This window comes from Kogia breviceps, chromosome 2, assembly GCF_026419965.1.
Source record: "Kogia breviceps isolate mKogBre1 chromosome 2, mKogBre1 haplotype 1, whole genome shotgun sequence".
Taxonomy (NCBI): domain Eukaryota; kingdom Metazoa; phylum Chordata; class Mammalia; order Artiodactyla; family Physeteridae; genus Kogia; species Kogia breviceps.
Window position 1 is genome coordinate 19,531,070 of NC_081311.1, and position 12,118 is coordinate 19,543,187.

Genomic DNA, 12,118 nt, shown 5'->3' on the forward strand with positions numbered 1-12,118 from the left:
CAAGGGCTGGGGTATTTACAAGTCACACACCTGACAAGGGTCTTTTTGCATCCAGAATACATAAAGAACTCTAACTTCTGTTATTAGTATTCTATAATAATGCAAACTATGATTCTATAATAAAAACACGAGTAACAGAATTTAAATATGGGCAAAAGATATGAATAGACATCTCACTGAAGAAGATATATAAATGACCAGTAAGCACATAAAAAGATGCTTAACATCATTAGTCATCAGGAAAATGCAAATTTAAACCACAATGAGGTACTACTTCACACAACAATGGCTATATTGGGCTTCCCTGGTGGCGCAGTGGTTGAGAGTCCGCCTGCCAATGCAGGGGACGCGGGTTCGTGCCCCAGTCCGGGAAGATCCCACATGCTGCGGAGCGGCTGGGCCCATGAGCCATGGCCGCTGAGCCTGCGCGTCCCGAGCCTGTGCTCCGCAACGGGAGAGGCCACAGCAGTGAGAGGCCCGCGTACCGCAAAAAAAAAAAAAAAAAAAAAAAAGAATGGCTATATTATATGTATAACTGATTCACTTTGTTGTAAAGCAGAAACACACCATTGTAAAGCAATTATACTCCAATAAAGATGTTAAAAAAAAAAGAATGGCTATACTAAAAAGACAGAAAAACAAGTGTTGGTGAGGATGTGGAAAAATCATAACCCTCATATATTACTGGTGGAAATGTAAAATGGTACAGCCTTTGGAAAAGTTTGGCAGTTCCTCAAAATGTTAAACATACCATATGACCCAACAATTCCAATCCAGGGTAAATACCCAGAAAAATGAAAACATATTCACACACAAACTTGTTCATAAATGTTCATAAATAGCAGCATTATTTATAATAGCCAAAAGGTAGAAACAACACAGATGTCCAACTAATGAATGGATAAACCATGGTATACAGCTGACCCTTGAACAACATATAGGTTAGGGATGCTGACTCCCCTTTGGAGTTGAAAATTCATGTACTGTTATCTCTGCCTCAAAAACAAAGGAATTGATAAATTACTCACCCGAGGGCAGGAAGCTAAAACAGTTTGGACAGAATAAGGCCTCAAACCCTAGATCTTTTGATTCCACATATTATGAACACAATCTTTATCCTCATACTTAAAGATCAATAAAATGACAATACAGGTGCTATACTGAAAAAAACCCAAGTATAAGTGGACCTGAGCAGTTCAAACCCATGTTGTTCAAGGGTCAAATTGTATATTCATACAATGGGATATTATTCAGCAATAAAAAGGAATCAAGTCCCAGTATGTGCTACAACATAAATGAACCTTGAAAACATGCTAAATAAAGGAACTCAGTCACAAAAGGTCCCATACTGTATGATTCCATTTATATGAAATGTCCAGGATAGGCAAATCCATAGTATGAGACACAAATTAGATTTGTGGTTATCAGAGGAATGATAAGGCGAAAGGGAGATGTAGAGTGATGGCTAATGGGTACAGTGTTACTTTTGGGGTAACTGAAATGTTCTAAAATTAGATTGTAGAGATAGTTGCACAATTCTGTGAATAAACTAAAAAGCACTGAATTGCACCATTTTGATGGGTGAATGTTACAGTATGAATTACCTCAATAAAGCAATTTTAAAACACAATAAGCAGCAAAGCTCTAATCTGGGGAAAACCAATGTTTCAATAACAAGGTTTTCCAAACTACTTATCCAGAAAAACAAGGAAATTTTATAGCTCAGTTTCTTGGATACTCTTCCCAACTTCTATTAAACACACTGCCATTTTAAATTAAAAATACTTTTTAAAGGACTGTTACATTGAGTTAAAGCAGGGGTTCTAACCCTCAATGAGGGTCAGAATCACCTTGCAGAACTTTAGAATTAATAACGAACAAGACCCTATCCCTTAAAGATTTCGATTCAAGTGGTCTAGGGAAAGATTTCAGCAATGTTACATTTTTAAAAGCTCCCTTATGGATTTAAAAATGCAGCCAGGATTGGGAATCACTGCTATAATTCAACAGAATATTAAACTGTGTTAAAAAATCTTTTAGGTGAAGGCAGACCTTTTCTTAAGCAAAACAAAAGGTAGATATTTAAGAAAAATTTGTTTCTAATCATAGAACCATAAATAAAAAGCCACATAAAACACAGTTAGTCATAAAACCAATTATTTAATTGAAGCTATAAAAAAGAGGCAATATAATTGATAAAATAATTAGGAAAGACTATTTAGCACATTTTAAAAGATTTAAAATAGGAGGACACTTTACAAAAAGTTGTGTGGGAAATAAAATTCTTAAACTATAAGTAGAAATGTAACATTACAGAGTATGTTATAAAATACAATGACAGAAATATAAAAGGGCTATGTATGCTCTAAGTCTGAAAACTATTAATAATGACCAGATATTTAGGTTTAAATTTACAGTTCCTGGGTATGAGGATCATATTACTATACACATCTTCCAAACCAATGGGAAGTATTTTCCAAATTAACCATGAGTGGTATCATCTTCTACAAAGTCTTTGGCCATCTCCGCTGTGATCACATCAATATGACTGACCTGAAGAATAAATGTTAAAAACAAAATCTGTTAAATCTTCAAGAAATATATCAGTGTTCCCCTGTATAGGGTAATATTTTAAAAATACACCCAATCACCTGTAAATTTTACATACCAAGTCAAATGACTCTAAAACACTGACTGATAAAACCTTTATTTACAATGCTGTTTGTTCAATGCATGAGTTTAAAAAATATTCTGCATTTTAATGGTCTGAAGATATAGGTAAGTACTAACATCTAAATATTTAAACCACATTTTTGTTCAGTTTTTATTACTTTGCTATTTTAAAGAATCTTAAGGCTGAAAACACCAGGAAGAGTTGTGTGGTCTAACCAAATATAAATGAACTTATGTAACTGTTTAAGACTGTGCATTAAATAAGCACTAGGGACTTCCCTGGTGGTACAGTGGATAAGACTCCACGATCCCAATGCAGGGGGCCTGGGTTCGATCCCTGGTTCGATCCCACATGCATGCTGCAACTAAGAGTTTGCATATCGCAACGAACACCCAGTCAACCAAATAAATAAATAAATTTTTTTTTTTTTTTAAAAGCACTAAACAGATAGGAAGATAGCATCTCTTAATGCCAACAAAAATAAAACCAATGCAATGAATGCCACAAAAAAAACTGATAACCTTCATAGGCATTTTAAGTTTTTTCAATAACTTTCTAAATTTTCTTTCATGACTCAGTAACATAAAACAAGAATTCAACAGATATAAGATTAAATACTACATGAACTTAATATTAAAAAAATTACCTTATTTCTGAACTTTACACCATAGAATTTGTCAGCTGACTCAAGCAGTTCAGGCCTAAAAGTAGTTGTAATAAATTGAGCATGTACAGCAAGTTCCATAATCATATCTGTAAAAAGAAATAGTAATCTAATAAAACCCTTTTTTCAGTTGAACTGAAAATTTTCAAAGCAACTATCTTTACTTTTACCTAAACTTAAAACTGCCTGCATGCATACATCTACAAAAAATATCAATTTGTTTCTTAAACGAGCGATAAATCTTTAACACAAATAACTTAGTTACCGAATATAAAGAAGCAACACCTTCTAACACAGCATTAGAAATAATGTCAGAGCAAAGTAAATTTTCTCACACAAAAAACCAAAAGCAACCTTTTCCTGCTACCCACACCCCCAACCTGTATACTGGATTTGTTTGCATAAACTTACTAAAGATCACATACAGATTATTTAAACACAGAATCAACATTGTTTATGACAGGGACTATTCAAGCATTGAGAAAAAGTGTTAAAAGGAGAGACATTTGTATAAAAGTTTAACTGGAGTAGGATTTTCAATTATTACATCTATTTCTCACAGAACTAAACTTTGTAGTCTAATACTAGATTTGTGAAAACCTGTTCAAAGAGAAATTATTTTATTTATTGACTAATACCCTGTCCAGTCTCCCTGGATATCTCAGGCAACAAGAAATATACTATAAAAGAGATAAGCTACTTGGGCTTCCCTGGTGGCGCAATGGTTAAGAATACGCCTGCCAATGCAGGGGACATGGATTCGAGCCATGGTCTGGGAAGATCCCACATGCCACGGAGCAACTAAGCTCGTGAGCCACGACTACTGAGCCTGCGCTCTAGAGCCCGCGAGCCACAACTACTGAAGCCTGCGGGCCTAGAGTCCATGCTCCGCAACAAAGCCACCTCAATGAGAAGCCCGTATAACGCAACGAAGAGTAGCCCCCACTTGCCACAAATAAAGCCTGAGCGCAGCAACAAAGACCCAATGAAGAAAGAAAGAAAAGAAAAGAAAAGAAAAGGACAGACAGAAAGAAAGGAAGAAAGAAAGAAAGAAAGAAAGAAAGAAAGAAAGAAAGAAAGAAAGAAAAAGAAAGAGAGGGAATTTAGTGGAGTGGGCATGAAGGGAAAAAAAAAAAAAGAGGTAAGAGGTAAGCTATCATTTCTAGCAAGTTACTATGAAACTATGAAACCAAAACTGTACCTGACACGGCCTTTCTGTGCTGAGCATCCAGAGCCTGGTCAATCTCATCAAACAAGTAAAAAGGAGCTGGGTCACATTTCTGAATGGCAAAAATCAGAGCAAGAGCTACCAAGGATTTCTGTCCACCTGAAAGCTGTTGCATTTCTCTCATTTCACCTTGTTTTCCTGTAAATGACACCTAAGAAAATATTTAATGAGTTAATATCTCAAAGGGGTAAAATCACCATCATCTCTTAAAATTAAATTGCATACAATGCACCAATTTAGATTTGCAAAATAGTCTACAAATTCTACTATGATAATGCTGTGGGGAAAACTGAATGTAAAGGTATTTTACCCTAATTCCAACTCCAGTGAACTGGTCAACTGATGGAACACTGCTTTGTGACCCAGAGCCCCTCTCACTTTCACCACTCCCTTCTCCTTCATCCTGAGACTGACTGCCTTCCACATCTCCTTTCTTCATCACCAAAGTAGCTTTGCCACCAGGTACCAACTTCTGGAATACTTCACTGAAGTTTTTGGATACCTTAAAATAAACAGATAGATAGATAGATACGGTATCAATTGGAATATGTATTTTTTTTAAAAAAAGATAAAAATTATTTAAAAGCAATCAAAAAGTTTTATTTTTTAAATCTTAAGAACAAGAATAACAGATTGGATCCCCTTTAAGAGCTGTATAAAACATTCCAGTTAGTATACTTGCAACCTACATACTGGATTTGTTTGCATGTTTTAGATCCAATTATCAGTGGAAAAAAAGTTTTAAAATCTTTACAAATTGAATAATAGACTGAATAATACCTGAAGATTTTAGCTTGTGTATTTACTACAAATAGAAACATACCTGTTTGAAAGTTAACTGAATAGCTTCATATTTTCGAAGTTCAAGTACATTCATCAGTTCCATGATTGATTTGTACCCCCTATCCAACTCTTCTTGTCGCTTTATTAACTTTTCTTTCTGCTCAGAGAAATTTACAAACTGATCTAAAGCTTTTTTGTTAACATGGCTGTACTTCTTCAATTCTGTGTTGCACTGTTCAAGTTTTCGAAACAACTATAAAGAGGAAAAAAATGTATAAATAAATCCACATACAGGGAAATTTGCAATGAGATTTCAAATTTAAAACCAATTAGATTTACCTGTTTGAGGCTCAGTGTTTGGTATTTTTCAAATGCTTCCTGGGGAAGTGATCCAAGTTCTCGAATTTTCTTCATACACTCTTCTTTCTTCTTCAGTAGCATGCCTTGTCGATTTGTCATCTTTTCTAGTTCTTTAGTGTCATGATTTATAGCATCCATGTGTTCTTTTTCCATATTTTTCCAGCGCTCCATACTTTTCTGCAACTCCTTAATTCCAGCTTCCGTTTTATCAATGGAATTGTCCAAATCTAAAATGGGGGGAAAACCAAATTAGGCCATAACACCTATTTTATTATTATTTTTGACCGAGCCGCGTGGCTTGCGGAATCTTAGTTCCACGACCAGGGATTGAACCCAGGCCCTCAGCAGTGAAAGGACAGAGTCCTAACCACTGGACCACCAGGGATTTCCCCATAACACCTGTTTGTTTGTTTGTTTATTTATTTATTTATTTATTTATTTATTTAACACCTGTTTTAAAGCCAGGGTGTTAGCTGATTTTAAAGATTTTAAAGGTCAAATCTATCAAAATAAACAGGTTTAAATTTTGCTGTGAAAACTTACGAAAAACTTCAGAACAAAATTGGGAGTGTACATGAGTCAAGGTATACAGTTTATATTTAATGTTTATAAAAACCTAAAATAGGGTTTCCCTGATGGCGCAGTGGTTGAGAGTCCGCCTGCCGATGCAGGGGACACGGGTTCATGCCCCAGTCTGGGAAGATCCCACATGCCGCGGAGCGGCTGGGCCCGTGAGCCATGGCTGCTGAGCCTGCGCGTCCGGAGCCTGTGCTCCGCAACGGGAGAGGCCACAACAGTGAGAGGCCCGCGTACAGGAAAAAAAAACAAAAAAACAAAAAAAAAAACCTAAAATAATTTTCTTCTCAGCAACTAGTGATAAGAACTTGATTCAGCTATTTCATACTTTCGTCAATGAAAACTAATGTATGGTCTCTCATAAAATTGTCACAAACATTTCAACAAAACAAAGGTTACTAGTTATAATCAATACCCTAAACTCTGTTCCCTATAAATTGTTTATGATGATGGAAAACACATAAAACTATTGGTACATGCTTTAGCCTATCTGGATATTTCATTTTTTAGTAAACAATCCTATAAAACCAGTAAGCTAAATTTAACTAAATACCAAAAATATTTTTACTAAATAAAAATTCACCTTCTGATCGTGCCATGGTATCTTTTACTCTTTTATTGATGGCTTCAAGTTCTGAGGTTGTAGCAGTGAGAACAGTACCCCCTTCTGTCTCTCTCAGTTCATTGAGTTCCTATAACACAAAAGGAACTTAAGAGCATTAAACCAAAAAAAATATGAATTTTGTTAGTTTCAAAATGTTATAACTGCCAACGTTTATATAGCTGTTGATATGCCTGAATAAATACTTAAGAAAACCAAAAAACATACTTCAAATAATTGTAAATACTTAATGTATCCATTAAAGGGGAAAAAATTACTAGAAAATTTCTTAGCATATGACTACTGATGAGAAAATATTCATAACTAATATTTACTACCTCGAATGTGCCAGATAATCATACAAAACGGGTACTACTGCTATGCTTATTTTACACAAGAGGAAACTGGAGCTTAGAAATATTAAATGACTTGCCCAGTACTGTACACTAGGTGGCAGTGCTAGAACTCCAAGCCAGGGAAGTTGGTCAGACTGCTAGGCTTTCTTTCTGTCCCCAGAGCCCATACTCTAAATCAGAGTCTCTCATATAAGCAATATCAAAAGGTTATGCTTGTCAAGGAACCCTCGAAAAAGAACATACCTGTTCTACTTGGTCCAAGCGCTTTCTTAAATTCTCGTTGAGGTAAGTCTCTACTCGAGTAATAATACCTTCTAACTTAATTCTTTCATTTAGCAACTGTCTGTTTTCCTAGAAGAAAAAAAACAAAATTCTTTGTCTACACAGCCATGAACATTTCACATCAGGAATGCTATCAATCTGTTGTTTTCTCCATTCTTTCTGTTCAAATGAGCTGAAACAGAGTTTTACACCTTTCCAAAAAGCCCTATATTTTCTTCATTTTCCCTCTTATCTATCCAGAATGCTGTTTCTGTGCCTGGTTCTTTTTATAAGGCATGCTACCAAAAATATTTTTCTTTTCCTGCTTTTCATTTTTTGAACTTAGTATTAATTGCTTACATCTCTGTATTTAAAAATCAAATGTTAAAATGTTTAATCAAAACAATATTAAATATGTAAAGGTGGTCAGGTCAATAAATACAGCAAAGCTAACAAGCTCCATCTTACTAATGACAAATGGGCATTCAGTAAGATGAAAGAAAATAAAGATTTCTTACACAATCCTAACATATGGTTTGGAAAAACTTATTAAAACCTCATTTACTTTAATGGATATTAGAAATCTAATAAGTCTTATATTTTCACAATAATCTCTTTCACATTCCTTTATTAGCCAGAAAGACACTTTTCACAACAGCCAATTGTCAACAAAAAAATTTTTTTCCTGTCAACTCTACTTGCCTGCTGAAGTTGACGAATTTCATCATTCAGTGCATCTACTCTCTTCTGATCTTCCAGACTAAGTTGAGAAAGCAAATCAGTTCCAAGTTCTGCTTTCAGTGATTCTCTGGTGGACTCCATAGCATGCAAACTTGCCTCCAAACTTTGTAAGCTACGTTGCTATATGACAGATTATCCATTTATTAATAAACGTACTAGCAGTGTATCACTTATAATAGTGAAAAATTGACAACTATCTATATTTGATGTTAAAGTGAGCTAAGTAATATTAACTCAATTAAATATTAGATATCCATTATATTTGATAATTAGAACTATGTAGCAACAAGAAAAACACTTATGATGCAGTATTTGCAGGATGTGTGTAACACATCGTATTCCATGGTCAAACTATAAAAAGAAGTTGCTAGAATGTTAGGGTGGTATAATTGTGGGTATATATATTCTAAACTTTGTTGTTTTAGTACTATTGATGTACAAAATTAATAGTTTTTTGTCAAAACTGCTTCATGTTTATGACACCAATGTGTATTATCATTTGTAATAGCAGTAATAGTTTACTTTCTACTCATTTTAGCACAATCTGGACAGAATGCAATCAAGTAAATCCATAAATAGTACTTTATAGACAAAAATGGATACTGGCTATTATCAGGCAGTACTATTGTGCCGCAGCTCAAAATGCCTATTTGTTTAATGAAGTTGAAAAGTCTGAATGAGGCCTACAAAAGGAGACTCTCGGTACTCATGGGTAAAAGTGTGATAAAGATATATGTAGATTCCCAAAAGTATGGGCCTAAATGAAAATGGAACAGAATGTATATGTTACATAACCTATATATGGTCCACCCCAAATCTTTATAATTAAAGCCAATCTATAAAAAAAAGCATACTTAACGAACCTTGGGCATAAAGGTTTTCTCTGACTGCTGCCTCTTCTCTTTTAACATCTTCATTTCTGATAATATGCTATCTCGAGATGCTTTAAATTTCCTTTGCTGAGTCTCTATCTGCTGCATTTGGTTCATCAGCTGATCAATTTCATTATTAATCCATATACAAGGCTAAGGAAAATTCTCTTTGGTGCCTGTTAACAGAACATCGTGTATCCCCCTTCCTTTTCTTTATCCATAAATAAAGCTATTTCCACAAATTTACTGACCATAACAACATGAATTAAATACTACACTGTGTTCAGTCATAAAAGAAGCTTAAAACATTTCACCCCACTTCTCTCTCAAAATAACACACATACTGTTTTACTAATTGCTATACAAAAAAATAAATAATAAATACAATCCTGGGAAGCCCTAAAGGAAGCTAAATGAAATATAATACATATATATTTTTTCATTCAACAGGTATTTACTATATAATCTATTATGCTTAAAGCACTATATAACGGAGGCAGATATGAAGAGGAGGCCTTGCCCAAGAAGAATAACTCCACCTAGCTAGATTATCAAATACAGGAAAGTAGTTGGTGCCTACTGTTAACCTCTTTTTTATTAGCATTTCCCCATGCTTCGTGCTCACGTCTTGTCAAATTTGGGCAGTTCTCAAAGTATGCTATGCAGACCCCTGAAAAGTTAAAACTAAGACGTTTATGTACCTTTTTCTCTGTGCTTTTGCTTGCAACTGATGACAGGAAAGCTATAAACTCACATTTAAAAAAAATGCCAGTTCCAATAAAGAATATCCTAATGAAGCAATGAAAATAATTATTTTTGCTGCTTGAGTACCTGTATTTAATATTGTGTGACATAATGCAAAGTACACATAAAGCACTTCTGCCTTATACCATGGTTGTTTTAAGAAGATGCACGTGCACAAGTGTCTTACAGTTGTGAATCGAACTAGTCACTCTTCAAAGAACACTATTTTTATTTGAAAGAACTAAAAGAACTATGGTTACTAAGACTTGAATTTTGATGGACATTTCCTCCACTAATACTAAATCTGAGCCCTCTAATGGACATTTTTCAACCTTTATATATTTAACTTCTATGCAGTATGTGGCATTCCTGATACTGTTCACCTTTCTTCCACTGAAATACTATCCTGGTTTTCCTCCTATAAAACTGTCTGACAAATACTCCTCAGTTCCCTCTATAACCTTAAATTTTTGTGTTCCTCAGGTTCTTTTCTCTCAGAAGTAGATTTATTGCTACTAGCTATTTAACAGCTAAGCAAAGGATGTTAAAATAGTTTTTAGTTTTCTCCCTGTCTTCAGAAGTTAAAGACATACTACATGAGCTCCTGTGCTTAAATAAAAGTCAAAGTAAAACACATGGGATATTTTTCCCCACTGCATATGAGAAAATACATCTAACATGCAAAAGATTCTATATTCCCAACCAAAACAGTTATTTTTCTACAGCAACACAAGACAAAAAGATATTTTCAATATTTCTGCGCAGATTTTCATTGAGCTTTGCTTCAAGCTCACCTAGCTCTTCTTCTGCTTTTCTAACATCTTTTTGTAATTCAAGTCTAGACTTCCTTGTATCATAATAGCCTCCAGTTAAAGCACCCCGATGACTAACTTGGTCACCTATAAACAAAACAAGAAAATTAGTAATTCTGTATAACTTTATTCAACAATAAATTAATAATCAAATGACTAATCTAAAGGCTTTACCTATTTAATAAGAATGTACAAGTTAAGAGTTTAAGTCACTCTGGAAAAAATTTTGCTTTACAATATTAACATTTGCCATTTAAAAAAATATACCTCTAGGTGAGCCTGAACATCTGCCAGAAAGGAAAGAAGTGTTAAAGACTAATAGGAACATGTCAACAGGACACAGAACCTAGCTTGAAATTCCCACTAGCCACAACTGGGAAAATCTGAAAATCAAAAATAATGATGGCAATGTGATAACACATTGAATTAAAAAAAGAAGTCCATGAATCATAGCCATACATAAATAAGAAAAAAGGAGGGGGCTCTTTACAGAAGAGTGACAGCTAACAAATATAGAAGCAATCACAGAATTTTAGAACCACCATTTAGAAACCCCCAATGTATTAACTTGAGTCAGGCAAGGGTCACCAAAGGATGCTAAACCACTGGTGAAGAAGTTTGGGGGAACCTGATATTCATGTATTCTTAAAGGATAATCCCACATATCACTTATTAATTGCAAAGGGGATAAGGCATCTTTACAACCAAGATTTGCTAGTGGTCAAACATGGCATCAGTAACAGCGGGACACATTGTGTGGTGCAATAAGAAGTACACATCACTCATGCCAAGAATGCTTAACCTAAACCTAATGAAGAGAAAGCAGTAAGATAATCCAGAACGCAAGACTTTCTTTGAGAAAGTGAATTTCTTGGGGTGGGAGAAAAACAGGAGACCTGTCCTATACTGAAACTGAAAGAATCTAAAGAAAAGGCATTGAATGCATCCTTGATTGGATCCTGGATAGAAAAAATATTTTTGGACAACTAAGAAAATTTGAGGACTTCCCTTGAGGCGCAGTTGTTAAGAATCCACCTGCCAATGCAGGGGACACGGCTTTGAGCTCTGGTCTGGGAAGATCCCACATGCCATGGAGCAACTAAGCCTGCATGCCAGAACTGCTGAAGCCTGTGGGCCTAGAGCCCGTGCTCCACAACACGAGAAGCCACTGCAATGAGAAGCACGTGCACTGCAACGCAGAGTAGCCCCCGCTCACAGCAACTACAGAAAGCCCGTGTGCAGCAACGAAGACCCAATGAGGCCAAAAATAAATAAATAAAGTATAACATTTTGAGAATGGGTCCAGAGGCTTCACCAAAGAACCAAAGGAAGTCCATGGTGCAAAAAAGGTTAAGAAACTCTACTATACATCAAATGATTATACTTAAGAGACATCAACTAAATATAAAGAGGTGACCCATTCTGACCTGAATAAACCAACTATTT

At 35.1% G+C, this 12,118-nt stretch overlaps 1 protein-coding gene across 2 annotated transcripts in view; it reads right to left on the reverse strand.

Moving 5' to 3' along the window:
- Positions 1-826: 826 nt before the first annotated feature.
- The window catches only part of SMC3 (structural maintenance of chromosomes 3), a 34,369-nt gene continuing 23,077 nt past the window's right edge, over positions 827-12,118 (reverse strand). For both annotated transcript variants that reach the window (XM_067024699.1, XM_059054895.2), the window contains exons 19-29: positions 10,607-10,759; positions 9,108-9,259; positions 8,206-8,364; positions 7,486-7,593; positions 6,869-6,977; positions 5,689-5,936; positions 5,390-5,602; positions 4,877-5,068; positions 4,540-4,717; positions 3,321-3,427; positions 827-2,553 (exon numbers count right to left, since the gene is read on the reverse strand). In XM_067024699.1, the coding sequence (XP_066880800.1) occupies positions 2,482-2,553; positions 3,321-3,427; positions 4,540-4,717; positions 4,877-5,068; positions 5,390-5,602; positions 5,689-5,936; positions 6,869-6,977; positions 7,486-7,593; positions 8,206-8,364; positions 9,108-9,259; positions 10,607-10,759 (1,691 nt within the window). In that variant the 3' untranslated portion in view covers positions 827-2,481. The remainder of the gene's footprint in view (positions 2,554-3,320; positions 3,428-4,539; positions 4,718-4,876; positions 5,069-5,389; positions 5,603-5,688; positions 5,937-6,868; positions 6,978-7,485; positions 7,594-8,205; positions 8,365-9,107; positions 9,260-10,606; positions 10,760-12,118) is intronic.